Source organism: Lepidochelys kempii, chromosome 7 (assembly GCF_965140285.1).
Source record: "Lepidochelys kempii isolate rLepKem1 chromosome 7, rLepKem1.hap1, whole genome shotgun sequence".
NCBI lineage: Eukaryota > Metazoa > Chordata > Testudines > Cheloniidae > Lepidochelys > Lepidochelys kempii.
Window position 1 is genome coordinate 18,968,999 of NC_136386.1, and position 27,763 is coordinate 18,996,761.

Genomic DNA, 27,763 nt, shown 5'->3' on the forward strand with positions numbered 1-27,763 from the left:
GTGCAGGGGCTCAGCTTTTCCAGCGACTTCGAAGGGGGTGGGGGGTAGAGAGGAAAACACCACCCCAGCCTCACTGTGTCCCTTCTGTCGCCATATTCTCCATGCAGATCTCCAGCAAGCAAGCACCCCGGCTCAGGGCAGCACGAAACTTCAACATCCCCTAAAAAATCCAGGCTTTAGTAAGGGGAGCACCTTCTAGGAGCTGCAGGGCAAGATGACTAACGTGTCCTATCACATCTCTAACCTCCTGGAGAAGATGACATCCACTGACAAAGATTTTAGGTAGGATCCCAGCTGCTGTTTGAGATTAGTTTGGGGGAGATCTCGTTAATCGCAACTCACTAGTTAGGGGTAGCAAGGTGCGTATCTGCAAACCCATACAAGGGAGAGATCTTGTTGACTGCAGCTAGTTCAACCCTCCTAGAGTAGAGAGGGGTTGTTTTATTAATTGCAGCTAGTACAAAACCCGAAAAAAGAGGAGGTGTCAATTGCAAAGTTCCTTAAGGGTCAGCTGCAATCAGTGCAATCTCCCCGCCCCCCAAAGGGTGAGGAATCTGCTGTATGTTCTGGGATTGATTAGTAAACACATGAATGCCCAAACGAAGGGCTCCGTGGTTGGTGGTGGGGAAACAAGCTAAGTTTTTTTTAGTTTATCTTACAAGTGGTTAGAGATTTTGCTCTTATTTTATAGAACTCTCTCCCTCTCAACCTCCACCCCCCCATGCCCGAATTGGGGCCTGAGGGGCACTGGACAGCAGCAGCTAGGGGAGAAAAAATCCTAATCAGCTGCTATTATCTGGGAAAATATCTGCTGTGTGTTCTGTGCTGTTCAAGAAAAATAAAAAGGCATATGAGGCCTTCTTTTAAAAGTAGTTGGATGGTGGTGGTCCCTCATCACTGGTTTATTTGTATGTGTTTGGAGGGGGGTGAACAAACCCACTTGGAGTTCAAATAAAGTAATAGTGTAGGACAGTGAATCATCAGTCATAAGCCACAAAAGTGAAGGGGAAAGTTGGTATGGAGTAACACATGTAGCTTTTATTGGCCTGAATAAATGATTAAGTAAAAGGGTAAGATATCCCAACCTGTTAAAGAGGAACTAAGGGTTACTATTATCAGGTAGTTAGGGGCCCAAAATACAGATTTTTTTTTATGTTAAAAACAGAATTTATTATTTTTTAAAATATGCGTCTACAACTTAAACATTGCAGCATTGTGCTAGAGAACCCTAAGTGAAGCTGACTAGAAGGAAACACGCAATTGTCTCTTTTAATTGTCCAAAAAGAGAGAAATACCTAAACTGAACAAATAGTTTAATAATGAGATAAGCAAATTAAAACAACTTCTATTTTAATAACCTCAGGGCCAAAACTATGCCGTAAGTGACTTCTGTTGGCATCAGTGGGATTTGTTCTAGAGTATCAAAGAGCAGATCTTAAAATAGAATTTGATCCTAAAATATTATTAGTAGCTTGTTCAGATTTTTAAAATGATTTTATTTTAATTAAAGGTCCTTTTAAATTAAGTAGTAATTGTCCTGTGTGTGTATCCTCTTACCATCCATTCATGCAGTTGGATTTTGAAATACTTCTTTAAGGAGTACTTTAATTTTATTGGTCATGGTTTTGTCATGTTTTATGTGCAGCATTTTGCCTTTGAAAAGTGTTTTATGGAACTGCAGTAAAGTGTAGCACATGTACCCAAGGATATGGATACAGTATTACAGGTTTTCGCTGTGCTCAAATCCTTTATTTTTAAACTATATTGGCATGTTGAGGAAATATTTTGTTTCCACTAAAATACTTCTCTAAATGGACCAAGATGCTCAGCTGCTTTTATTCTTTTGGGTATATATGTTTCTGGAAAGGCAAATAAACCTTGTTAGACTTTGGAGTCAGTGGTATTCAAGGTGCTCTATAAATAAAATGTAATAGGTGTGTTTAAAAAATGTGCTGATTCACTATGAAAGATTTTTACTCTATTGCAATTCTGCCAACTGTACCCCTGCCCCCAGCCAGAATGGGTAATGTTTATGCCAGATAGGAAGGTTTGAGGTACTTCATAAGAGAGAGGTTTTTTATTTTTATTTATAGTAGTATAACTTCTAGAAGACATGTCTACGTTTTTTGATGATAAAATGGATTTTTTTTTTCCCCCCAATGAAGCTGATGATAGAGCAGCTTCATTAGCTCTTATTCAGGATCTTTACATGTGTTGTCATGCTTTGTGCAGACTTCCAATTTAAAATGGAGCTAAATAGTCCTTGCTTAATCAAAAATAAAGTCAAATATTGTTTAAATTGTAGATCAGTAATTCCTTTAATTCTCTCATCTTCAATTTCTGGCTGGTGATCTAAGAGTCTCTTATCCCAGATGTAGTTATTTTGCTACTCAAGCACAGGCTTACACACCAAAGACATGGCAAAACTATTGCGGTAGCATTTTTAAATGCTGAACATGCTGATTGGAAGCTTGATTTTTAAAATGTAGCTTAAGCAGCTTGTGAAATGAAAGGGAGTTATTTCCATTTAGTCCCTTTTGGATATTTATCCATGTTATAAAATTACACTCACTAATAGGGAGCTGCAATTCTAAGGATTTTCTGAACCTGGAGGCCAAATATTTGGTTTCATTTGTGAAAAGATGTGCATCTGAAAGTCATCCATCTAGCTGAACGTTAAATCTAAATAACTAGTGGCAATAAGGAATAAAGTCATCATGAATGGCTGCTTCTCACATGTGGGATATGAGAAGGATCAGTATTGGGAACTGTGATGTAGATATTGATGATTTGGGGTACAGGTAGCCTGGAAAAATGTGTCTCTTGCACTAGTGCAGCTTCACTAGTGCGAGCAACAGTAGAAGCTGTAGCCTAGGTAGAGTGCCTTGTATCTCATAACCCGGGATGGTAAAAGAGCCTACATCCTGACTACAGTACAGCTTTCAATATTAGTAGCATTGGTGGGGCTACAGTGGTGCAGAAAAACACATTTTTTCAGTATAGATAAGGCCTCTAAGGAGGAAGTAAACAAGAGAGGAGGTTAAATTTTTTGATGATACAACAAACCATTCAGATTTTTGAAGAATAGAAGACACTCCAGAAGGAAATAAACAAACTGAGTGACTAGACTGAACAATAGAAGTTTAAATATAGCCTAGATCAGTATTTCTCAGTGACTGGCCCATGCGGCGCCAGTCCCTGGGATCTCCCTGGCACATTTTAGGAAGGCAACAAGCTGGTCCCTGGTATCAAAAAGGTTGAGAAACACTAGCCTAGATAACTTTAAAGTGCACTTCTAGTCTGAGGACTATTTTCCACTGAATGCATCCGACGAAGTGAGCTGTAGCCCACGACAGCTTATGCTCAAATAAATTGGTTAGTCTCTAAAGGTGCTACAAATCCTCCTTTTCTTTTTGCGGATACAGACTAACACGGCTGCTACGCTGAATGCTAGTCTGAGGAGTGATTATGTAAAAGTGGCACTTTCTTTCTCAAGAGATTTTCTCTCTGTGTAATCAGCATACTATCCGCTTGTTTGCGTGATTAAAATAAGTTTTTACTCTGTCAACTTTGCAAGAGAGTGAGCTAGCTTTTATTTTGTCTCCTGCATTATCAACAGAATTGTTAGCAAAGGTACAGTTGTCGGACCATCTTCTGCCCTCAGTTTTATAGTTGTGCCTCAGTGAAACTGAAGGCAGAATCTGGCTGTCAGAAGTTTTATGACTAGTAATGATGAGTAAGCTAGAAAGAGCCTATCTGGATTTTCAGATCCCAGGCTGACTTTTGCAGGACTGGCAATTAGAAAACACATTTTGTTCTCGTAACCCGAGACCATTCCATCTGGAAACATTGAGACAAAGTACATGTGGAATGCCACAATACCATTTTTGTAGAGTCATGTTTCAGAGCAGATCTGAGGGGAGAGAATAACTTAAAATTCTCCTGTGTCTTGTCTCACTTTGTTCTGAACTAGCTGAATTCTTTGCCACCAATTCCTTCTGCCTGAGTTCCCCCACTTGTCCAAACGGGGGATGGAGGAACTACTTTCTTAACTAATTCACAGGAGGGTTGTGAGGATTAATTAGTTAGTGTTTAAGTGCTTTCCATATTTGTGCCATGTGAATACTAAATTTTATCCTCTGCACTGATCTCTGTGAAATGTATCTGTGTTTACATACCGGTCAACCTATTGTTGATATTCTTTGTTTCAGATTTATGGCCACCAATGACCTGATGATGGAACTGCAGAAAGATTCCATAAAGCTGGATGAAGACAGTGAGAAGAAAGTTGTGAAAATGCTTTTAAAATTGCTTGAGGACAAAAACGGGGAGGTGCAGAACTTGGCTGTCAAGTGGTAAGAGCCTCTATATGGAGTAACACACATACTAGTAGCAATGAAACTGTCAAATAATCCAGAAAATTCTTTAGAATAGAGCCCTAGGTATACAGTGTCTTATAGCTTCCTTTCAGAGTAGCAGCCACGTTAGTCGTATTCGCAAAAAGAAAAGGAGGACTTGTGGCACCTTAGAGACTAACCAATTTATTTGCGCATAAGCTTTCGTGAGCTACAGCTCACTTCATCGGATGCATACTGTGGAAAGCATAGAAGATCTTTTTATACACCCATTTTTTTCATGCTTTGTGTGTATAAAAAGATCTCCTCTACTTTCCACAGTATACATCCGATGAAGTGAGCTGTAGCTCACGAAAGCTCATGCTCAGATAAATTGGTTAGTCAATAAGGTGCCACAAGTCCTCCTTTTCTTTTTGCGAATACAAACTAACATGGCTGTTACTCTGAACACTATAACAAGAGAGTGATCATTTAAGGTGAGCTATTACCAGCAGGAGAACGGGGTGGAGGTGGGGGAGCGGGAAACGTTTTGTAGTGATAATCAAGGTGGGCCATTTCCAGCAGTTGACAAGAACGTCTGAGGAACAGTGGGGGGTGGAGGGGGGGAATAAACATTGGGAAATAGTTTTACTTTGTGTAATGACCCATCCACTCCCAGTCTTTATTCGAGCCTAAGTTAATTGTATCCAGTTTGCAAATTAATTCCAATTCAGCAGTCTCTCGTTGGAGTCTGTTTTTGAAGTTTTTTTTGTTGAAGAATTGCAACTTTTAGGTCTGTAATCGAGTGACCAAAGAGATTGAAGTGTTCTCCAACTGGTTTATGAATGTTATAATTCTTGACGTCTGATTTGTGTCCATTTATTCTTTTACGTAGAGACTGTCCAGTTTGACCAATGTACATGGCAGAGGGGCATTGCTGGCACATGATGGCATATATCACATTGGTAGATGTGCAGGTGAACGAGTCTCTACATGCAACTACAGCATTTGCTCAAGAAACTTCCTGAAAAAGCACAAGATCAAATCCGTACAGACACACCCCTGGAACCCCGACCTGGGATATTCTATCTACTACCCAAGATCCATAAACCTGGAAATCCTGGGCGCCCCATCATCTCAGGCATTGGCACCCTGACAGCAGGATTGTCTGGCTATGTAGACTCCCTCCTCAGGCCCTACACTACCAGCACTCCCAGCTACCTTCGAGACACCACTGATTTCCTGAGGAAACTTCAATCCATCGGTGATCTTCCTGATAACACCATCCTGGCCGCTATGGATGTAGAAGCCCTCTACACCAACATTCCACACAAAGATGGACTACAAGCCGTCAAGAACACTATCCCCGATAATGTCACGGCTAACCTGGTGGCTGAACTTTGTGACTTTGTCCTTACCCATAACTATTTTACATTTGGGGACAATGTATACCTTCAGATCAGCGGCACTGCTATGGGTACCCGCATGGCCCCACAGTATGCCAACATTTTTATAGCTGATTTAGAACAACGCTTCCTCAGCTCTCGTCCCCTAAAGCCCCTACTCTACTTGCGCTATATTGATGACATCTTCATCATCTGGACCCATGGAAAAGAAGCCCTTGAGGAATTCCACCATGATTTCAACAATTTCCATCCCACCATCAACCTCAGCCTGGTCCAGTCCACACAAGAGATCCACTTTCTGGACACTACAGTGCTAATAAACAATGGTCACATAAACACCACCCTATACCGGAAACCTACTGACCGCTATTCCTACCTACGTGCCTCCAGCTTTCACCCTGACCATACCACACGATCCATCGTCTACAGCCAAGCTCTGCGATACAACCGCATTTGCTCCAACCCCTCAGACAGAGACAAACACCTACAAGATCTCTGTCAAGCTTTCTTACAACTACAATACCCACCTGCGGAAGTGAAGAAACAGATTGATAGAGCCAGAAGAGTTCCCAGAAGTTACCTACTACAGGACAGGCCTAACAAAGAAAATAACAGAACGCCACTAGCCGTCACCTTCAGCCCCCAACTAAAACCCCTCCAACGCATTATCAAGGATCTACAACCTATCCTAAAGGATGACCCAACACTCTCACAAATCTTGGGAGACAGGCCAGTCCTTGCCTACAGACAGCCCCGCAACCTGAAGCAAATACTCACCAACAACCACATACCACGCAACAGAACCACTAACCCAGGAACTTATCCTTGCAACAAAGCCCGTTGCCAATTGTGCCCACATATCTATTCAGGGGACACCATCACAGGGCCTAATAACATCAGCCACACTATCAGAGGCTCATTCACCTGCACATCCACCAATGTGATATATGCCATCATGTGCCAGCAATGCCCCTCTGCCATTTACATTGGTCAAACTGGACAGTCTCTACGTAAAAGAATAAATGGACACAAATCAGATGTCAAGAATTATAACATTCATAAACCAGTCGGAGAACACTTCAGTCTCTCTGGTCACGCAATCACAGACATGAAGGTCGCTATCTTAAAACAAAAAAACTTCAAATCCAGACTCCAGCGAGAAACTGCTGAATTGGAATTCATTTGCAAATTGGATACTATTAATTTAGGCTTAAATAGAGACTGGGAGTGGCTAAGTCATTATGCAAGGTAGCCTATTTCCCCTTGTTTTTTCCTACCCTCCCCCCCCCCCCCCAGACGTTCTGGTTAAACTTGGATTTAAACTTGGAGAGTGGTCAGTTTGGATGAGCTATTGCCAGCAGGAGAGTGAGTTTGTGTGTGTGTGTGTGTGTGTGTCCCCGGGAAAAAAAAAGGGGGGGGCGGGGGTGAGAGAGCCTGGATTTGTGCTGGAAATGGCCCACCTTGATTACCATGCACATTGTAGGGAGAGTGGTCACTTTGGATGAGCTATTGCCAGCAGGAGAGTGAGTTTGTGTGTGTGTTTTTTGGAGGGGGATGAGGGGGTGAGAGAACCTTGATTTGTGCAGGAAATGGCCCACCTTGATTATCATGCACATTGTGTAGAGAGTTGTCACTTTGGATGGGCTATTACCAGCAGGAGAGTGAGTTTGTGTGTGTGTGTGTGGGGGGGGGGGGTTGAGGGTGAGAAAACCTAGATTTGTGCTGGAAATGGCTCAACTTGATGATCACTTTAGATAAGCTATTACCAGCAGGACAGTGGGGTGGGAGGAGGTATTGTTTCATGTTCTCTGTGTGTATATAAAGTCTGCTGCAGTTTCCACGGTATGCATCCAATGAAGTGAGCTGTAGCTCACGAAAGCTCATGCTCAAATAAATTGGTTAGTCTCTAAGGTGCCACAAGTACTCCTTTTCTTTTTGAGTCTCTGAGAGTGTGACTGATGTGATTAGGCCCTATGATGGTGTCCCCTGAATAGATATGTGGACACATTTGGCAACGGGCTTTGTTGCAAGGATAGGTTCCTGGGTTAGTGGTTCTGTTGTGTGGTGTGTGGTTGCTGGTGAGCATTTGCTTCAGGTTTGGGGGCTGTCTGTAAGCAAGGACTGGCCTGTCTCCCAAGATCTGTGAGAGTGATGGGTCGTCCTTCAGGATAGGTTGTAGATTGAATCTTCCGTATGAATGCTTTCTGTCTGATAAAAGGCAGCGACAGTCTCTAGTTATGGTGAGAGATGTGTGGGTAGGGATGAATGTATAATAGTTTTGTAGGAACAGTAGATGAAACTATCGAAAGGCTTATATTGTAGATTTTGCCATATCTAAACTTGCATCTTTAAAATTTTATTTCTTCAGAGAGGGGTCCAGATAAAAAAAAAAAAAAAGTTTGCAAATGATACCAAGCTTGGAGGGGTTGCAAGTGCTTTGGAGGATAGGATTAAAATGACTTCCTAGGGAGGAGTACTGTAGAAAGGGATCTGGGGGGTCACAGTGGATCACAAGCTAAATATGAGTCAACAGTGTAACACTGTTGCAAAAAAAGAAAACATTCTGGGATGCATTAGCATAGGGGTTCTCAAACTGGGGATCGGGACCCCTCGGGGTGGTGAGGTTATTACATGGGGGAGGGAGGTCGCGATCTGTCAGCCTCTACCCCAAACTCCACTTTGCCTCCCGCATTTATAATGGTGTTAAATATATTTAAAAGTGTTTTTAATTTATAAGTGGGGGTCTGTCAAGGTTCCTCCCCCACTCTGAACTCTAGGGTACAGATGTGGGGACCTGCATGAAAAACCTCCTAAGCTTATCTTTACCAGCTTAGGTCAAAACTTCCCCAAGGTACAAAATATTCCACCCGTCGTCCTTGTACTGGCCGCTACCACCACCAAACTAATACTGGTTACTGGGGAAGAGCTGTTTGGATGCGTCCTTCCCCCCAAAATACTTCCCAAAACCTTGCACCCCACTTCCTGGACAAGGTTTGGTAAAAAGCCTCACCAATTTGCCTAGGTGACTACAGACCCAGACCCTTGGATCTTAAGAACAATGAACAATCCTCCCAACACTTGCACCCCCCCTTAAAAGCATTCAGTTTTTTACAAGACTTTTAATAAAAAATAGAAGTAAATAGGAATAAAGAAATCCCCCCTGTAAAATCAGGATGGTAGATATCTTACAGGGTAATTAGATTCGAAAACATAGAGAACCCCTCTAGGCAAAACCTTAAGTTACAAAAAAGATACACAGACAGAAATAGTTATTCTATTCAGCACAATTCTTTTCTCAGCCATTTAAAGAAATCATAATCGAACACATACCTAGCTAGATTACTTACTAAAAGTTCTAAGACTCCATTCCTGGTCTATCCCCGGCAAAGACCCAGCAGACAGACAGACACAGACCCTTTGTTTCTCTCTCTCCTCCCAGCTTTTGAAAGTATCTTGTCTCCTCATTGGTCATTTTGGTCAGGTGCCAGCGAGGTTACCTTTAGCTTCTTAACCCTTACAGGTGAGAGGAGCTTTCCCCTGGCCAGGAGGGATTTCAAAGGGGTTTACCCTTCCCTTTATATTTATGACAGGGTCGTACTCAGAGGCTTACTATGTGAAAGGGGTCACCAGTACAAAAGTTTGAGAACCACTGTATTAACAGGGGTGTTGTAAGCAAGACACAAGAAGTAATACTTCCACTCTACTCTGAACTGATTAGGTCTCAGCTGGAGTATTGTGTCCAATTCTGGGTGACACATTTCAGGAAAGATGTAGACAAATTGGAGTAAGTCCATAGAAGAGCAAAAAAATGATTAAAGGTCTAGAAAACATGAGCTATGAAGGACAATTGAAAAAATTGGGTTTGTTTTGTCTGGGGAAGAGAAGACTGATGGGGAACATAACAATTTTCAAGTACATAGAAGGTTGCTAACCTGGAGGAGGGAGAAAAATTGTTCTCGTTAATCTCTGAGGATAGGACAAGAAGCAGTGGTCTTAAACTGTAGCAAGGGCAGTTCAGGTTGGACATTAGGTTCCACCATTGGTTTTGTTCTTACAGGGTAGTTAAGCCCTGGAATAAATTGCTTAAGGAGGTTGTGGAATCTCTGTCACTGGAGATTTTAAAGAGCAGGTTAGACAAACACCTGTCAGGGATGGTCTAAATCTGTGATTCTCAACAAGGGGTACATGTACCCCTGCGGGTACGCGGAGGTCTTCCAGGAAGTACATCAGCTCATTTAGATTTTTGCCTAGGCCACATAAAAGCACTAGCAAAGTCAGTTCAAACTAAAATTTTATGCAGACAGTGATTTGTTTATACTTTTATGTATACTATATCAGCATGTCTCTCAGACTGTGGGCGAGTTCATTTTAATGGGGTCGCCAGTGTTAGACTCACTGGTGCCCAGGGCAGAAAGCCAAAGCCTGAGCCCTGCCATGCGGGGCTGAAGCCCAAGTTTTTAAGTGAGGTGAAACTTGGGGTACGCAAGACAGATCAGACTCCTGAAAGGGGTACAGTAGTCTGGAAAGGTTGAGAGCCCCTGGTCTAGATCCTACTTAGTCCTGCCTTGAGTACAGGGGACTGAACTAGAAGACTGCTCAAGGTCTCTTCCAGTCCTACGATTCTAGGATTCTGTGGTCAGTATCTTTAACAAGAGATTCCTTCGGATGCTGACAGTCTGGTTAGGCCCAACATCTGATCTGTGTGGCCTATACAGGGCACAGGACTGGGTTTCAGGAGACCTCTTGTCTCTTCCTGGATAGTCCGTGAGCTTTTTGTTTGATCCAGGCAAATCATGTAATTTCTGTGTCTTGGTTTCCCTATATGTAAAATAGGGATAACCGGTACTGTGAGATTCATGGACAAAAAGCGCTTACATTAGTGCTTATATTACTTTTCAAACTTTCGTATTTCAGAAGACTCATTTGGCTTCTAAATAGCTATTTTTGCCTCGATCACTGAATTAAAAAAAAAAAAAGTTCCTACCAAAAAACAGGCTACATGTGAGCTCACAGTGTTAACTTTAACAAATGCTTTATTCTGTCAGCAGGTCCATGCCCCACTCTGTCATGGTTCTGATACACCAAAAAGGAAATACATGTAGGTTCATACAGATTCTGCACAATTAGCATCACAACAAGGAAAAATACAAGGTTTGCCAAATAGACAAGGATAAAACACTGTAGGTAAAGATACTTTTTGTTTTTAGGCTTTCAGGGAATTTTATCTGCTATGGACAGTCACAAATATTGTAACAAAATACATAACAGTGACACTTTCTAATGTAAACATTCTTAATAGTCAGATTGTTTACATGATGAATTCTTAATCGAAGGGTCCCATTCAGTTGCCTTTGAAATCAAAGGGAATGTTACTTTTGCTTCAGTGGGAACCAGATCTGGCTCCACTTGTGTATCTGAATAAACTTTAGTAAGATTGGGATATGTTGATGGAGGCTACATGGTGCTGCGCAGGGTTTTGGACTCTCCGGAACAATTGGCACTCTTTCTTTATGAGCTAGATTCACAGCTGACTTTGATAAGAGTCCCAAGGAAACGGCAGTCATACGGTTTTACCATAATACAATGCAGGATACTAAGCCTAAAATTCCAGTCCCAGTTCATGTGAAGCATTACTATTCTTGAAAAATGAGTTTGTCTTACAAGTATTATCGACAGTAGCAAAAAGTGTGGCAAAGTAATCCTCTTTCTCTCACCATGTGCACGTAGTCATGTTTGTAGCCAATTGAGAGAATACTATTGCTGAGTGTTAAATCTCTGGGGGCTGGTCATCTATGTATTTTTACCTTGGAATAACATCTTGGCAGTGTTTCTTTAGAACCCTGTTGAGCAAGATGGCTGTACTGCACATCAACCTCCCCCTCCCCTGGCCAGCTGCTAAATTCTGATAAGTTTTGCACATGGAAAGCGCAAGGTATGTTTTACTCAGATTGGATGCCTGACTTTATAATAGAGGAAAGAGACCAAGTCTAGTCTCTGTATGGAAGATGGTGAGCACAAACAAGCACAGTGACCCCCTCTAACATTCTGCATCTGAACTGGAATTCAAAATGGCAGCAGCTGTTCTTGCATCAGACTGGGAGACTCCTTCACATTTAAAGATGCATACACAGAAAACAGTATGACCTCATCTTTCATGTACTACAGATTTCTTAATTGATAAACAGGTTACACAAAGGGGCATGTTATGGATTAAGTCCCCATACTATGCCCACAGGAAATACTAGAAAGTAGTTGGAGAACCTGATAGTTTAGCTTGTATTCAGGCCAAACTCCCATTGAAGTCCTTCCCCAAATAAAGCCTGCAGCATCTGGCTCATGGTGTTTCTCTGTAAACAAGATGCTCAATTCTGTGAGTTACTTTCCCAGTGAGTCCTGTGGAAGGTGGAAGAATGGCCTTGCAATTAAGGCACAGGACTAGGGGGTTCTCTTACTGATACTGCTGCTGACTTGTGTGAGCTTGAGCAAATCACTTACGCTATAAGAAGTACAATGTATTATTACTATTAGAGTTGGGCTAAACATATTTTCTGTGAATGTTCATTTCAATAAAAAATTGAATTTTCTTTGTTTGCATTCCTTTCTGTTTGTATTTTCTGAATGTTCTCTAAACCAGATTTGTTAGTGGAATGTTTGTGGAAACAACTAATTGTCATGACATAGTATAAAATATTCATGGAAGATGAATAATTTTAAATTCAGAAACTTGAAATCTGATTTGAAGAGTTACCTTCATCTGATTAGAGAACTGAGACGTTACCATGTTACTTGTCTAATCAAAACTAACTAACACAGCTCAAACTTTGAATATAAAATATTTGCAACTAACTGCTCGTAAACACCCTACTGGCAATTATTGCACATGTAATTTTGAATAGTGGATTCATTAGAGACAATCTCATGTTGTTACTGACATAAGAGAGGAAAATGAATACTGGATTTGGTTAATCAGCTCTTGTTCTTACACTGTACAGAGGCAGAGTTCTCAGTCCGCATAGCAGTGGGCAACAGGAGGTAAATTACACATGGAAATATTAATGTTATTTTTAGACTGGTCAGTTTTGGCACCTTTTAAAACATGACTATAGATTTCAGTGTTAAAAGAACTAACATGGCTGCCTTGTCATAATTCAGTCTATTAGCTATTAAACTGCACATTCAATTAAGAAAATCTTATTTGGTATAAATAACTTGCCCTCCCCCTCCATATTTCCAATAGACTAATTGATGTTCTCCACTATGGATCTGATAATGACTTTAATGGGTCTTTAGTGATTTAGTTGGTGTTGGTCCTGCTTTGAGCAGGGGGTTGGACTAGATGACCTCTCTCTCTCTTCCAATCCTAATCTTTTATGATTCCATTGACTTCAGTGGGCTTTGGATCAGACCCTATCTGATGTGCTAACTAGCTAGGAATATGAAGTATGATGAGTAGATTTCTGACAGACCATCTGACATCAGTTTTTGATTTTAAACATGTTTCAATAATGATGGTAGTGTTTGTGACATTAGATCTGGTGCCCCCCTTATCTTAAAGAAATCTGAAGGACTACATCTGAAATCCAACACCAACCAGATCATCCTTCCTTTTGACATGAAGTGTGGTTTCTAGACAATGGTTTTCTTCACATTTGGTCTGTCTTCTTTTTTCCTTCTGTAGTTTGGGCCCTTTGGTCAGCAAAGTGAAAGAATATCAGGTAGAAACTATTGTGGACTCTCTGTGTACAAACATGTTATCAGACAAGGAACAACTTCGGGATATCTCCAGCATTGGTCTGAAAACGGTCATTTCAGAGCTGCCTCCAGCGTCTACCGGTAAAATTCTTCCCTGAAATATGGTAAAATCTACTACAGCCTTTAGGAAGCAGAGTTCAGAACCTGTAGTTTTATGGGATTCCCTCTCCCCCAGCCCAGTGCTGTTAGTAATGGTGGGCACAGGCATAGGGAATTACAATGTAATGAATAAAGAGTTGAAGATGCTAATAAAATTGATTAAAGACAGGACTTGAAACAAAACCCTAGATCTGATCACCCGCAAAATGGGGGTGCTTGAAATGTGAACCTTCATCTTCTAACGTTTGCAACTGACCCCTGTCTGCATAATAGTCCGAAATCATAAACCCTGGATTCAAATGTTGTTGCTTGGGACCATCACTGAGAGAGTCTATACTAAAGTCTAGCAGGGCTGCTCACGGTCTGGTTCCCACAAATGGTGAATCTGATGTCTTCTGGATCTTAGCAGCACTGATATATTCACTACCTTTATGTACAGTCTGTTTCACTGCCTGTGTCTTTTTACTATTGACAGCCTCTCCAGGCTGCCTCTTTTGCCCAGTTTCTTTAGCCATGGCACAAAAAAAGCATACTGGGCTGGGTTTCCAGTAAACACAATAGTAGTTCTTCAATAATATATCTCTTAAGTGCACAGAGATTTGTGCTGTCTCTTCAGCAGTCTCTGTGCTTTGATGCCATCTCTCATGCATCTGGCAACTCCAAACACCCCCCCCACCCCCACTCTGCATAGCAGGAGCCAAAGCGGCATTGCTGTCTTTGACTTTGAGCTGGCAGTTGTACTGGATGGAATTATTTTTCATGCAGATAGCTTTCAAGCTCTGTTTACAAACGCTGCTAAATTTTAAATACTTGAGAGCCATAGTTTTAGAGACCTTTCATTTGTGTATGTCACACGAACTGAAATAGTCTTACTGTAGTAACTGGGAATAGATTACCTGAGCCTTCTTCCCAAGGGTTGGGCCCGGTACTCCATGTGCGGGGACAGAAGAGGGAGGAGGGGAGACTTCATCGCTTGCTGCTTTCACCTCTGACCCCACTGACATTGGTGCTCAAGTGTCGGATTGGGGTGGGGAGGTGATTGGGGCTGGAAAAAGTGGAGCCAGGAAGCAGGTCTTCCTGCAGCATGCTGCTCTCTAAACATACCCTCTCCATGCAGAAATTAATGATGTTCCTAGCAGCATTTACTTCTGTTCTGGGCCTGCACCCAACTGAGGGAGGTCATGGTATTTCCTGGGCAGAGGAACCAATGGGAGCATTGCTTTTCAGGCAGCCGTGTTACTTGGAGATGGAGGAGCCCAGGCATCACCAGGGAGAAGCAGCCTCCCTTTCCCACAAGGGTAGCATTAGTTGACCATTCCACTCCCTTAGTCTTCCTCTGGTGACTTTTTTTGACTGGGAGAGACCATTATGGCCAATAGTAACTTAGCCACCTGCTGTGGACGAGTCCACATGTATGCTGCTGTGCATTATAACCTCTGAGTATCAGGGAGGAAAAAGTGGTTTTGAAAACAAAAAGTTGACCAAAGGTCATCTCTTTTCTTAGGTTCCACAATGACAGCCAATGTGTGCAAAAAGATCACGGCCCAGCTAACTGGAGCCATTGGGAAACAAGAGGATGTATCTGTGCAGTTAGAGGCTCTTGACATCCTGTCAGATATGTTGAGCAGGTATGAAAGGATTTCCTCCAAGCAGCTGTGTATGGCAGGGGGGCTGCACAGTGTGTTTGCTTGTGATTTTTGTGTTACTTGGAGGACTAAAACATTAAAGGATTGGGATTGGTGCCAGTTGGGAAGTGTCTGGGCAGGTCTTATCACCTAGCTGAGCTAAGAGAATGTACATATGTATCCTTTTACACTTGGAAGGATACTGGTAACATTGCAGGATCATAAGAAACTTCTGGGGAGGTAGGAAGGAGAAGGGCAGAAAGAAGAAAAATTCTATTTTGGAACGTGTGATCTGGTCACACGGTTTCTTTAGCTAGCGGTTTCTCTTATTACATAACACAAGCATAATTCAGAATGACAGCACAGTGGGTAAACTTGTCAGCTGCAGTCAGGATTTTATCACCAAAAACACTGGGCCATGCAAAGACATGTTGTCAAAATCAAAATCTTGTTTCAGGGACAGGGGAAAAATGGATCCTCCCTGTCTTAGCCAGAGCAACTTTAGATTTAATCTAGAACACGCTGTTTGTTTTTTGCTAGAAATGTGCTTGTCCTCATTTATGTAGCTTTCTTTTTTTGCATTTCAGTTACGCCAGCTAAGGAGCCTTCATGCTGAAGATCTAATTTCTTGTGTGTGTGTTGCCTCTGTATTGCAGGTTAGGGGGGATGCTTTACACTTTTCATTCCTCTATCCTGAACTGCCTCCTTCCTCAGCTCAGGAGCCCCAGACTGGCTGTGCGTAAGAGAGCCATCATTGCTCTAGGCTATCTGGTCTTGACGTGCAATGGGAATATCTTCTCAGAACTCATGGAGCACTTGCTAGCTGAACTGAAGAGGAATGAGTCTACTTCTACCACTAGAACGTACATTCAGTGTATCGCGGGTATCAGCAGGCAGGCTGGGCACCGCACAGGTAGGTCCAGTAGCTTGGAATGATAGCTACAAAGACACATGCACACACATTACATTTTAAAACTGTTCCTATTTAGATATAAAAAGAAATATACTTATTTGTTTTTCTAGTGCACTAGTAGTTAGCACTCTGCAATTCGTTGCAGGGTTCCCACTTCTGGTTCTCAGATCTCCACCCAGACCTCAGGGGAGGGCACACTGGATCTCAGTGCTTGGCTGTGCTTCTATAGGGTCTTTCATTTCAAGATCTTGCAGGAGCACTTCCAAAACACTAATTAATTAATCCTCACAGCACCCCTTTTTGGAAGCTCAGCATTATTAACCTCATTTTACACATGACGAAATGGAGGCACAGAGTATTTGAGTGACTTGCCAGAGGTGCTATCCCATCTGGGATTACACCCCCAGAGTTCCTCAGACCATTAGATCATCTCTGTCTCTCCATAACTCCTTTGTATGAAAATGGGGTGGTTCTTCTGTTGAAATTGTTTGGCAGGCTGTTCACGACGCATAACCAGCGAGATCCAGGTAAAGAATGCTCTGCCTGGAACTGGCTGGCTGGTAACTAGGCTCTCACTTTACCAGTCAGCTCAAGTGGGAGCAATTTCCCCTGCTGTTTACTTTGTCTCTTTCAGGAGAGTATCTGGAGAAGATCATCCCATTAGTTGTTCGGTACTGTAACGTGGAGGATGATGAGCTGAGGGAATACTGCTTTCAGGCCTTCGAGTCTTTTGTGAGAAGGTGTGTGCCCTCGAGTAATCTGTGCTTTATTTCTATTTCATTGCCCTTCTCTGGGAAGTGCATGTGCAAAGGGGTCTGAGGAAAAACTAAGCTGAGTGGAATATTTTCCTAAATGCATTATTGTGGGAGACAAAGAGATACAATATCAGTCCAGTAACAAAATCCATCCTTACAAAGTTGGGCTATTCATATATCATCTTGAATGTACGAGGTATTTTACCAAATATGTGAGAGAATCGGTTCTTGACCCAGGAGTTTACAATGATATTTATAAATGATACGGGTATCGTAAGTGGCAGTTTAATACCCACTGTGACTGAACTTCACTTACTGCCGGTTCTTGGAGGACGTTTGAGTCCTTCAGATGACTGGGAAGGAGTTGGCTCAGACTTTTGATGTCCGTAGAAGGGGTGAGAGGTGGGAATGGTGCTTCTTGAGAAGGGACTGCTGTGCAGCAATCTTCATACACTAATTCTGGTGAGAAGGTTGGCCTTGAGGAGATGTGTTAGAGAGCTGCCTACATTTTCCTCCTCTCGGGGAAGGGGGTGGTGGACTGAACTTGTGGGGGGCATTGTTTTTTTGTTCTAAAGGGAGAACCTCTCAGGTAGTGGAGAATGAGAGTCTGAAGCTCACTTCTTGGAGTCTCACATGGGTACATGACCCTGCTTCATGCACTATGATGAAAGGGAAAATTTACTGTTGAATGCATTTCAATAATATGTGTGTATAGTTGTGTGAAACACTTTGGGATCTTGTGGGATGAATTATGGTGATGGATATAAAAATTACTTACCTCCCATTAATCTTAGGCTTTGTTTTTGTCTTGCTAGGTGTCCAAAGGAAATTGGCCCTCACATCCCTAGTGTGATGGGATTGTGCCTGAAGTACATTACTTATGACCCAAATTACAACTATGACAATGAGGAGGAGGAGGAAGAGGAGGAAATGATGGAAACTGAAAATGGGGAGGATGAAGAGCAAGGTGCCTGCTTGTGAGGATGACTATGATTAGTAGAACTGTTGACATAGTATCCAAGGGGTCCAGTTCTCCCCTCCGCACTCGCACTATGTGGCATTACCTTCTTCCCCACGATATCTGCATTGACCCAAACTAGTGTACAGCTGCTTAGTTCTGTCAGTGGCGTAATTCTAATGATTTCCAAACGTGGGACTTTACAGTTGTGTCTTTCCTGATCCACGTGTCACTGGCATCTCTTGTCATGGAAGGATGGCATTTGCTAGAACGGACACCATAAGCTAGCCTGGCAGAGAGCAAGACTGAAGAGCTGCTGCCTCTGGTGTTTGTGAGTGAATGCAGGTGTCTGTCACGGCATGCCCACAGTCCACCAGCCCTACCACTGGTGTATCTCGATTAGCTCCTGCTCTGCCGCTGTGATTGCCCAAATTCAAAACAATCCCCCCACCAAATGCCAGTGCTGGTTGCAGTCTGCTAAATGGTGCTCAGACTTCCGTTTCCTGCCTTTTGAGTGAGGCTATTTTATATGCATACTACAAGCAGGCAGGTGTCAACTCTATGTCTACACAGCAGCTGGGAGGGAACTTCCCAGCATGGATAGACAGACAATGCTAGCTCTGCTTGTGTGCTAAACATAGCAGTGTGACAGTGGTGGCGTAGGCAGCAGCTCAGGCTGGCCGCCTGAGTACATGCCCAGGAGGTCAGCTGGGATTGTATTCGGGTGGCTAGCCTCAGCCACCACTTGCATTGCTGCAGCCACACTGCAATTTTGAGGTGCTAGCTGAAGCAGAACTAGTGTGTATCTGTCTACCTGAGTTGGGAAGCACCCTCCCAGCTGCGTTGTAGACATTTCCTGGGGCTCTTGGACCCTCTCCTGATGGTCTTTTATTTATCTGGTGGAACTGGCGACTTTAATGCAGCTGCGTGTCTGTATTCCTACCTCGAGGGATTGTTTAGTGCTAGCAGCTCTGTCATGTGTGAAGAGGGGAACTCCTAGTAGCCAATATACAGATTTTGAATGCATCCTGCTGAGGCACTGCGTGCCAAACTCATACCCAAACAGTGCAGTGTAAAATAGTGAAACTAAATCCTAAAAATAAACAAGACCTTGCTACCTTTGGGCTGACCTTGGTTACAACTGACACTGCCTCTGATCCAGGTCTTTTTCAGTAGCTTCTTTTTAAAGGAGTGAGGTGAGGGATAGATTGAGGTGGGAGAGAATCAGTTTCATGCTCTAGGCTCAGGTCATATCAGTTGTACACTTAGTCCATTTCAGGTATTGAATGAGTTCCACAATGTGCCAGTTCTCTCACTGCACAGGGTGTCATGACTCAGAGCAGAAGCTAGAATAATTCAAATGGAAAGTAAGGCACGATTCAAATGTGTAATGGTGAGGGGAGTTAACCATTGGAACAGCATCCAAAGGGATATGATATCTTTTCGTTGCTTGGAGGCTTTGGATTGAGATTGGATGTCTTTCTAAAAGAGCTTCTCCTGCTCATCCACAAGTCATGGGGTAAAATGCAGAAATTGTGGAGTAAAGTGCTGTGACCTCTATTATGTATCATTATGGATGGGCCTAATGGTCACTTCTGGCCTTAAAATAAATGGAACTTGGGACCTTATCCCTCCTTCAAAACACAAGCCCTTACAACATGAGCTAAAGTGGACTCTCCAGTAGCTGTAGTTAACATTAGTGAGACCTTCAGGCACTAGAGGTCTACGGGATTGGATACGTAGTGAATCAATTAGACATTTTATCCACCACAAGGCAGCAGTGACACATACGAGCCACTATAATGCACTGGGTTCTGATGACTATCTGTGGAAATTGTCCAGAATAACCCAAATCTGATTTTTCCCAGAAACATTTTAATTATTGGCATCTGTTTATCTCATGTTAACTTTTGAGCTCGATAGGAGGAGAAATGACATGTGAGAGGGAAAGTCGGGGGCATGTGGTGATTCCCTACTTGTGTTTCTCTTGTAACTGGGTGTTTTTTTTCCCCCCACTGACTGTTTCCAGAGAGCGACGATGAGTACAGCGATGACGATGACATTAGCTGGAAAGTTCGCAGGTCTGCGGCTAAGTGCCTGGAAGCCATTGTCAGTACCCGGCACGACCTCCTTCAGGATTTCTACAAGACTCTGTCCCCGGTTTTGATAGGCAGATTCAAGGAAAGAGAGGAGAATGTCAAAGCTGACATCTTCTGTGCTTATATCGCTTTGCTGAAGCAAACGCTGCCCATACAAAGCTGGCTACATGCTTCAGATGCAGGAGGCAAGGAAGAGATACCCCTCACCATGCTTCAGAACCAGGTGAGTGAGAAAGTGGTAATAGGCCAGATTAAGTTGAATAGGAGTGAAAAGAACTGGAAGAAGTGCCATCAATAAATGTGTGCAATAGCTCAGCCAGGGAACATGGCTATCAGAAGGATCTTGACTCTTAGTAAGAGTAGTATAAGGAAGATGGAAAGCTTTCTCACCCCGCTTGCTTGATTCTTGGATTTATAGCCACATTTCAGAAGATCTGCTGTTTTCAGGTCATGTGTCCACTCCAGCTTTTCAGTAAGGTTGTAAAATTGTTGATGTCACATGGTCTGTGTCTACACACGGAATGGTTATGTGTTTTCTACTCTACCACTGGCAGAACGGTAACGCAATTTTCAAGCTGTAACTGAGTTCTGGAGTGGTAGTCTTGTTGTTTAGCTGGGATGGCCTAACTGTGACTGCATAAAGGGGTTAGCCAGTCCTCTTACCTCTCGGGTCATTGTGTGGGAGAACATTCCAAAGTGTATTATGCCATGTGAAATATTGACAGTCCTCTGTTCGTTGTGCCAAAAAACAGAGGCAGAATGGGATATCTGCCCAGGTTTACCCAGAATGGGCTCGTATTGTGCAGGATGGTAGGAGGGGACAGGCTCATAGGGTTGCGCCAGGAAAAATACATCTGTTTAATGTGTGGAGTCACGCGCACAAGCTGTAACCATGAACATGTCCCATCCTGGTTATACCTAATGTATCCCAGTTCTGTCTGTAGCATCTACTGTAGGCTACAGTTGAAATCATGCTAGCAACCGGGCTATACTGGGTGTTGAATTCGGTTCAAGCACTGTTCCAGCTAAACTGGTTTCAGACACTGTCTGGCCAGTGCCAACAGGGAGAGACTTTTTTAAACAATTGAGTTATCTAGAATTGTACTTAAGCATGGATGAAAGATCCATTTTACAACAGGGCTGTATCTACATTAACTGGTTTTGAGAAATCTCCCTCTGGTGCAGGTCCCCAGGTGACAGTAAGAGTGGGAGTGCAAGTGGAGTTGGTGCAATGGTTCAGAGCAGGTCTAGAAAACAGTGTGATCAAAATGCCAAAGCCTCATCAAGAATAGTTCTCTCACTGTTTTCTCATGAGTGGCAGTGCAATGGTGGAAGGTTTCCCAAGAAAAATCTAGAGTAGATGAGGTCTTGGAGGAGGGGGCAAACCCTGGTGTAACCAGATTTTTAGACCAAACAAAAATGTGCTGAAACAATTTTTCACTGACTGCATGGTTCTACAGTTTGGCTCTGGCCACTCAGCCCAGAATTATAGCACCTTTGAACCCCATAATGTCAGCTTCTTAACAGTTATTAAATTTGGTTAATTTCATAGTGTAGATAGGACCACAATGTTTAAATGGCTGATGCTAGTGTGCTCAGGGACAGTTTCCTTGACCATTGTAGACAGCTTTCCTTGCACATGAGGGAAAGGTCCCTATCTGATTCACCTACCTTCCCCACGCCCACCCTATGATTCTCTCACAAAAATATCAATCCATGCCAGACAGGGAAGCCATGCTAGAACTATTGTACCAACAGCCATTTCAACTGTGTTTCAGCAGGATGGTTAACACTAAGCTAATCATAGTGATTAGTGATGACCATGACTGTTGACTGCGCACAGGACGATAATGTGCTGTTAACTCTTGAAATGTGTACTTTAAAATTAGCCATAGCTGTAGCACGGTGACATGTTTATAATTGTTTGACTCCTGTAGCAGCAACAATAAACCAAAAGAGTGTCCTGAAGTGAACCAAGGGCCACTGAGTGGGATAATCTGTGCCAGTCATACCTGCAAACTGCTGCGAAGGGCTTTGCAGACACCAGTGTACCACCTCAGTCATTGTGTAAAATCCATCGTCTGTTGTGGCAATTGCTTCAGTTAAGCAGACATGTCCTTGTTCAGGAACTCATTGAATAAATTATTGCATAAACATATCAGATTTAGGCTATTAGAAGTCAGATAAATTTCGGATACAATGTATAGGTGTGGCAGAGCATTAACACTGTATCGGCTCTGATCATTACAGGAGCCATTAGCTAGTGTTTCATAATGTCTTTGTATGCTTGTGTTCTTGTAATTATGCAGGGTACATACTTCACTGTTAATTGAACTAAATAAATGTTAGAAGCAATGGCTTTTTTAAACCTATTTTTTAAATTCTGAAATACACTAATGGGGTATTGTCAACATAATTTCGCAACCTAGGAATCCCCAGACCAGACCAGGGCTCTATCTAGCCAGTATCCTGTCTCTGATTAATGGCCAGTCCCAGGTGCTTCAGAGGAAGATAAAAGAAACACGTAGTCAACTATTATGGTATAAGGTGCTCATGAGAAAACGCCTTGCTAGCCCACGTCAGTTAGCGGTTGTCTTTTACCCTGAAGCAGATGGATTTATATCCTTTCCAAAATGTAGTTTTCTGCCCATTTAATGTAACTGATGTAAATAAATTCTATATTTAAAAAAGAAAATATCAGTGTGGCTAATAACTTGTACCCAGTCCTGTAATTGGTTCTGTGTGGGTGGGCTTTGCTGGAGCTCTGCAGGAGTCCACTTGTTCAGATCTAATTGCAGGATCAGGTCCTTAAATTTATTTCAGGTTTAATATCTAACTTTTAACCTACTTTTCATCAGTTTGTTTAATTTTGCCTTTTGTTCAACTCAGACAGTTGAAACTTGACTGGTCAGTTTCACTTCCTTCTCCTTGTTAGAGAAGCATCCAAGCTGATCACTAAGCAATGCTGCTATGTTTTGAGGTTGTGGCACTAGAGGAGAAGCTTTGCCTTAAAATATTTTCATAGAATTAAAAAAAAAAACACTTAAAATATATGAATAGAAGAGTTTAAATAGCTACCCTATCACTCCACTCTCTCTCTCTCTCAGCCCCTAATTTACTCTCCAGAGTCTCCCTTTAATAAACCATTGAACGTATTCATTTTTGATTGCTCTCTCTTCTCACCCTGAATTATTAATGTGTGTAGCTAAGCTGGGTAAACTACTTTGCTAGTATAGCTCTGTGTCAAAAAGGCCATGGTTACCTATGAGGCTTTTTTTTTTTTTCTTTCCCTTCTTGCTTTCTAAAACTGCAGGTTCCAAACATAATCAAGGCCTTGCACAAGCAACTCAAGGAGAAAAGCATCAAATCAAGGCAAGGGTGCTTCAGTCTCCTTACAGAATTGGCCAATGTTCTTCCTGGATGCCTGGCAGATCACATCCCTGCATTAATGCCTGGTAAAACTGGTTTGTTGGCTGGGAAGTGGTAGGGAGTGGTTGTCTTAGTTTAAAGTTTCCACTTCCAGTGCTATAAGGTTTCTAAATGACGTGTGTTTCTCCTTCCTGCTTTTTTTTTTTTTTTTTTTTTAATTTCTGGATGTTTATAAACACTAAAAAGGCACAAAGAAAAGGAGGACTTGTGGCACCGTAGAGACTAACAAATTTATTTGAGCATAAGCTTTCATGAGCTACAGCTCACTTCATCGGATGCACAGTGTCTGTTCCTGCTGCTACTGAAACCAATTGACTTTGAGCTCAGGATTGGGGTCATAGTGGTGACATTTTCTATTTCTCTGTTAATCTCCTAGAACTTTTTAAAAATGTTTATTGGGGGAGGGTTTTATCTGCAGGCCCACAAGTTTTTTCACCTAACTTTCCTTCCTTGTAAATTAGTGAAGGGTGCACATCCAAGAATGTTGACATATTCATAACACTGAGGCCCTCCAAGACCTTGGGCTTGTCCTTACTGTAAATGTATGGGGAAACTGCCTTTTCAATATCCCCTGGCCCTGAGCATCCCATGACCTTCAATTCCTGTATGTTTACAAGAAACAACAGAAAATATGAACAATAAATTGCATTGGGGGTGGCGAGTGGGAGTCTTAGAAATACCTTACTAATGGCTCATCTGAAAAACAATTTTCAGACTATATCATAGAAGTTAGATATGGAAAAGACCCATTAGTGCATCCAGTCTATCTCCCTGCCAATGCAGGATTATTCTCTAAAGTACATTTTTCTAATATTTTTGTCCAGTCTAATTTGCAAAACCCAAGCAGTTGAGCTTCCACTCTTTTCTTTGAGACTTTCCACAGCTAGATGTCTCACTGGCAGGAGTTCCTGGTGTTCAGCCTAGATTTTCCATTTTCTTAATTTAATCTTATTACTTCTAGTTATAACGCTGTGTACCACACTAAATAATTCCTCCCCAGATCACCCTACAAATACTGACAGGTGGTTTTATAGCTATCCAGTTAAAGTGCTTGTAAAATACTTTTGTAGCTCTCCAGTGCAGCCACATGGCCTGGCTATATTCTGACTTGCCACTTGGCTGAAAACATAAACAGCTACTGCGAGAATGCGGGTATATCCAGTTATGGCTACACTAGGAGCTTTTGCCAGCAGAACTCTGTTGGTCAGGGGTGTGATGAGGTATAATCCCTTACTGACCTCGCTATGCTTCTACCAGTACAGATTGTTTTTCTTGTCGGGGGTGGCTTTACTATACTGGTACAAAGCATAGCTTTGCTGGTATAACTGCATCTACAGTAATAATGCTTTGTCAATATAGTATATTGGGATTCCTGTATTGGGGAAGCACTCCTAGTGTAGACATGACCTCAGTGGGGTGGAGCAAAGGAAATTATTTGGATTTGTATCCAACGATTTTAGAATTTTGTTTTTTAATCTTTGTGGAAATCATTTGAAGAAATAAGATAATATATGTTAATGTCTCCCCTGAACAGGTATTATTTTCTCCTTGGCCGATAAATCCAGCTCCTCCAACATGAGGATTGATACACTGTCTTTCCTTCATGTTCTTCTCTGCAATCACCAGCCAGAAGTATTTCATCCCCATATTAAGGCACTGCTACCTCCAGTTGTGTCCTGTATTGGGGACCCCTTTTATAAGATCACATCAGAAGCTTTGCTGGTCACTCAGCAGCTTGTGAAAGTTATTCGGCCCTTGGACAAATCTTGTACATTTGATGTCAAGCCGTTTGTGAAAGACCTTTTTTCTGGTACTCTGAAGAGACTGAAAGCTGCTGATATTGATCAGGAGGTGAAAGAACGGGCTATTTCTTGCATGGGACAGATCGTCTGCAATCTTGGAGACCATTTAAGTGGTGATCTCCCGCCAACTTTGAAGATTTTTCTAGAAAGGCTCAAAAATGAAATAACCAGACTAACAACAGTCAAAGCATTAACCTTAATTGCTAGTTCTCCACTGAAGATAGACTTAAGACCTATTCTAGGGGAAGGATTCCCCATTTTAGCTTCCTTCTTGCGAAAGAATCAACGTGCCTTGAAACTGAGTACTCTGACAGCTCTGGACATATTAATTAAGAACTACAGCGATAGCCTCAAGCCTGCCATGGTTGAGTCTGTGCTGACAGAGCTTCCTGCTTTAATTAGTGAGAATGATTTGCATGTTTCTCAGGTGGCTATCGTGTTCCTTACTACCTTAGCTAAGGTTTATCCATCTTCCTTATCCAAGATAAGTGGTTCAGTTCTTTCTGAACTCTTTCAGCTTGTCCACTCCCCTTTGCTACAAGGAGGAGCACTGAATGCCATAATAGACTTCTTTCAAGCTTTGGTTATAACAAAGACTGCTAACATGGGTTATGCAGAGCTGATGAAACAGCTAACAAGCCCCATACACTCAAGTCCTGGTGGGGCATCTGTGACCCTACATAAACAAGCCTATTACTCTGTAGCAAAGTGTGTGGCAGCCCTTTCATCAGCATGCCCAAAAGAAGCCACCAGGGTAGCAAGCCAGTTTATTCAAGATGTGAAGAACCCCAAGTCCAGTGCTGCTGTTAAAATGCTAGCCTTCCTTTCGCTGGCAGAGATGGGTCGCACCATGAACCTAAGTGCTCAGAAGGAGCTCAAAACAGTAATACTGGAAGCATTTGCCTCTCCCAGCGAAGAGGTGAAATCAGCAGCTTCCTATGCTCTGGGGAACATCAGTGCTGGAAATCTTAAGGAATATCTTCCCTTTATGCTGAAGGAAATTGGAAGTCAGCCCAAGAGACAATACTTACTACTCCATTCTCTAAAAGAAGTCATCAGCTCCTCCCCAGCAGATGGCCTCAAACCTTATGTGGAAGATATTTGGGCTCTGCTTTTCAACCATTGCGAGTGCACAGAGGAGGGGACACGAAATGTGGTTGCCGAATGCTTGGGGAAACTGGCCCTAGTGAATCCGTCCCAGCTGCTGCCCAGGCTGAAAAAGCAGCTGTCATCAGGTAATGGGAAGGACAAGGATTAGAATGGTAAAAGGCCTAGGGAAATGTTTTTGTTCGCTGCGTAAACATCTTCTACAGTCCTATCTTTTAATATCTTAATGTAGTATAGCTGTAGCTGGAGGGAGCAAAGCCAGGCTGGAGAGAAGATCAGCCAAAGATTAACCAAAAGAAGTGTTTCTGAAGAAGTGCAGAGTTGTGTGGTGCATGGTATTAATAAGGATGCTACAAGAATAGGAGGGCTGCGTGACAAGAGAATGCTTTGGAGGCCAGATTTGGACATGTGATGTGATGTGATCTGATCCAATATGGCATTCTCTATTCCTTTAGCTCTTGTACAAAAATAATCTTTCTTACATTTCCATTGAGCAGCATATTTTCTAACCCAAACACATGTAAAGAGTAGGGCTGTCAAGCAATTAAAAAAATTAATTGTGCGATTAAATAATAATAGAATACCATTTATAGAAATAGTTTTCGATATTTTCTACATATTTAAATATATTGATTTCCCTTACAACACAGAATACAAAGTGTACAGTGCTCACTTTATATTTATTTTTGATTACAAATTTTTGCACTGTAGAAAAACAAAAGTACTGTAATGGTATTTTTCAGTTCACCTAATACAAGTACTGTAGTGCAATTTCTTTATCATGAAAGTTGAACTTACAAATGTAGAATTAAGTACCAAAAAAACTGCATTCAAAAATAAAACAATGTAAAATTTTAGAGTCAACAAGTCCATTCAGTCCTACTTCTTGTTCAGCCAATCACTCAGACAAACACGTTTGTTAACATTTGCAGGAGAGAATGCTTCCTGCTTCTTGTTCACAATATCGCCTGAGAACAGGCATTTGCATGGTACTGTTGTAGCCAACATTGCAAGATATTTGTGCCAGATGCACTAAAGATTCATATGTCCCTTCATGCTTCATCTGCCATTCCAGAGGACATGCCTCCATGCTGATAACGGGTTCTGCCTGGTAACCATCCAAAGCAGTGCAGACTGACACATGTTAATTCTCATCATCTGAGTCAGATGCCACAAACAGAAGGTTGATTTTCTTTTTTGGTGGTTCGGGTTCTGTAGTTTTCCCATCAAAGTGTTGCTCTTTTAAGACTTCTGAAAGCATGCTCCACACCTCGTCCCTCTCAGATTTTGGAAGGCACTTCGGATTCTTAAACCTTGGGTCGAGTGCTGTAGCTATCTTTAGAAATCTCACACTGGTACCTTCTTTGCGTTTTGTCAAATCTGCAGTGAAAGCGTTCTTAAAACGAAAATGCTGGGTCATCATCCGAGACTGCTATAACATGAAATATATGGCAGAATGCAGGTAGAACAGAGCAGGAGACATA

General features: G+C 42.2%; 1 protein-coding gene across 6 annotated transcripts in view; it reads left to right on the forward strand.

Moving 5' to 3' along the window:
- The window catches only part of LOC140914124 (cullin-associated NEDD8-dissociated protein 1), a 42,469-nt gene continuing 14,706 nt past the window's right edge, over positions 1–27,763 (forward strand). Inside the window, exons 1-10 of one of the 6 annotated variants that reach the window (XM_073351241.2) lie at positions 1–282; positions 4,212–4,355; positions 13,419–13,573; positions 15,096–15,219; positions 15,873–16,129; positions 16,764–16,869; positions 17,700–17,851; positions 19,872–20,164; positions 23,255–23,396; positions 24,905–26,407. In XM_073351241.2, coding sequence (XP_073207342.1) covers positions 215–282; positions 4,212–4,355; positions 13,419–13,573; positions 15,096–15,219; positions 15,873–16,129; positions 16,764–16,869; positions 17,700–17,851; positions 19,872–20,164; positions 23,255–23,396; positions 24,905–26,407 — 2,944 coding nt within the window. In that variant the 5' untranslated portion in view covers positions 1–214. Of the gene's footprint in view, positions 283–3,463; positions 3,860–4,211; positions 4,356–11,565; positions 11,673–13,418; positions 13,574–15,095; positions 15,220–15,872; positions 16,130–16,763; positions 16,870–17,699; positions 17,852–19,871; positions 20,165–23,254; positions 23,397–24,904; positions 26,408–27,763 lie in introns of those variants that run through there. The other 5 variants (XM_073351242.1, XM_073351244.2, XM_073351243.2 and 2 more) reach the window with 5 other exon arrangements.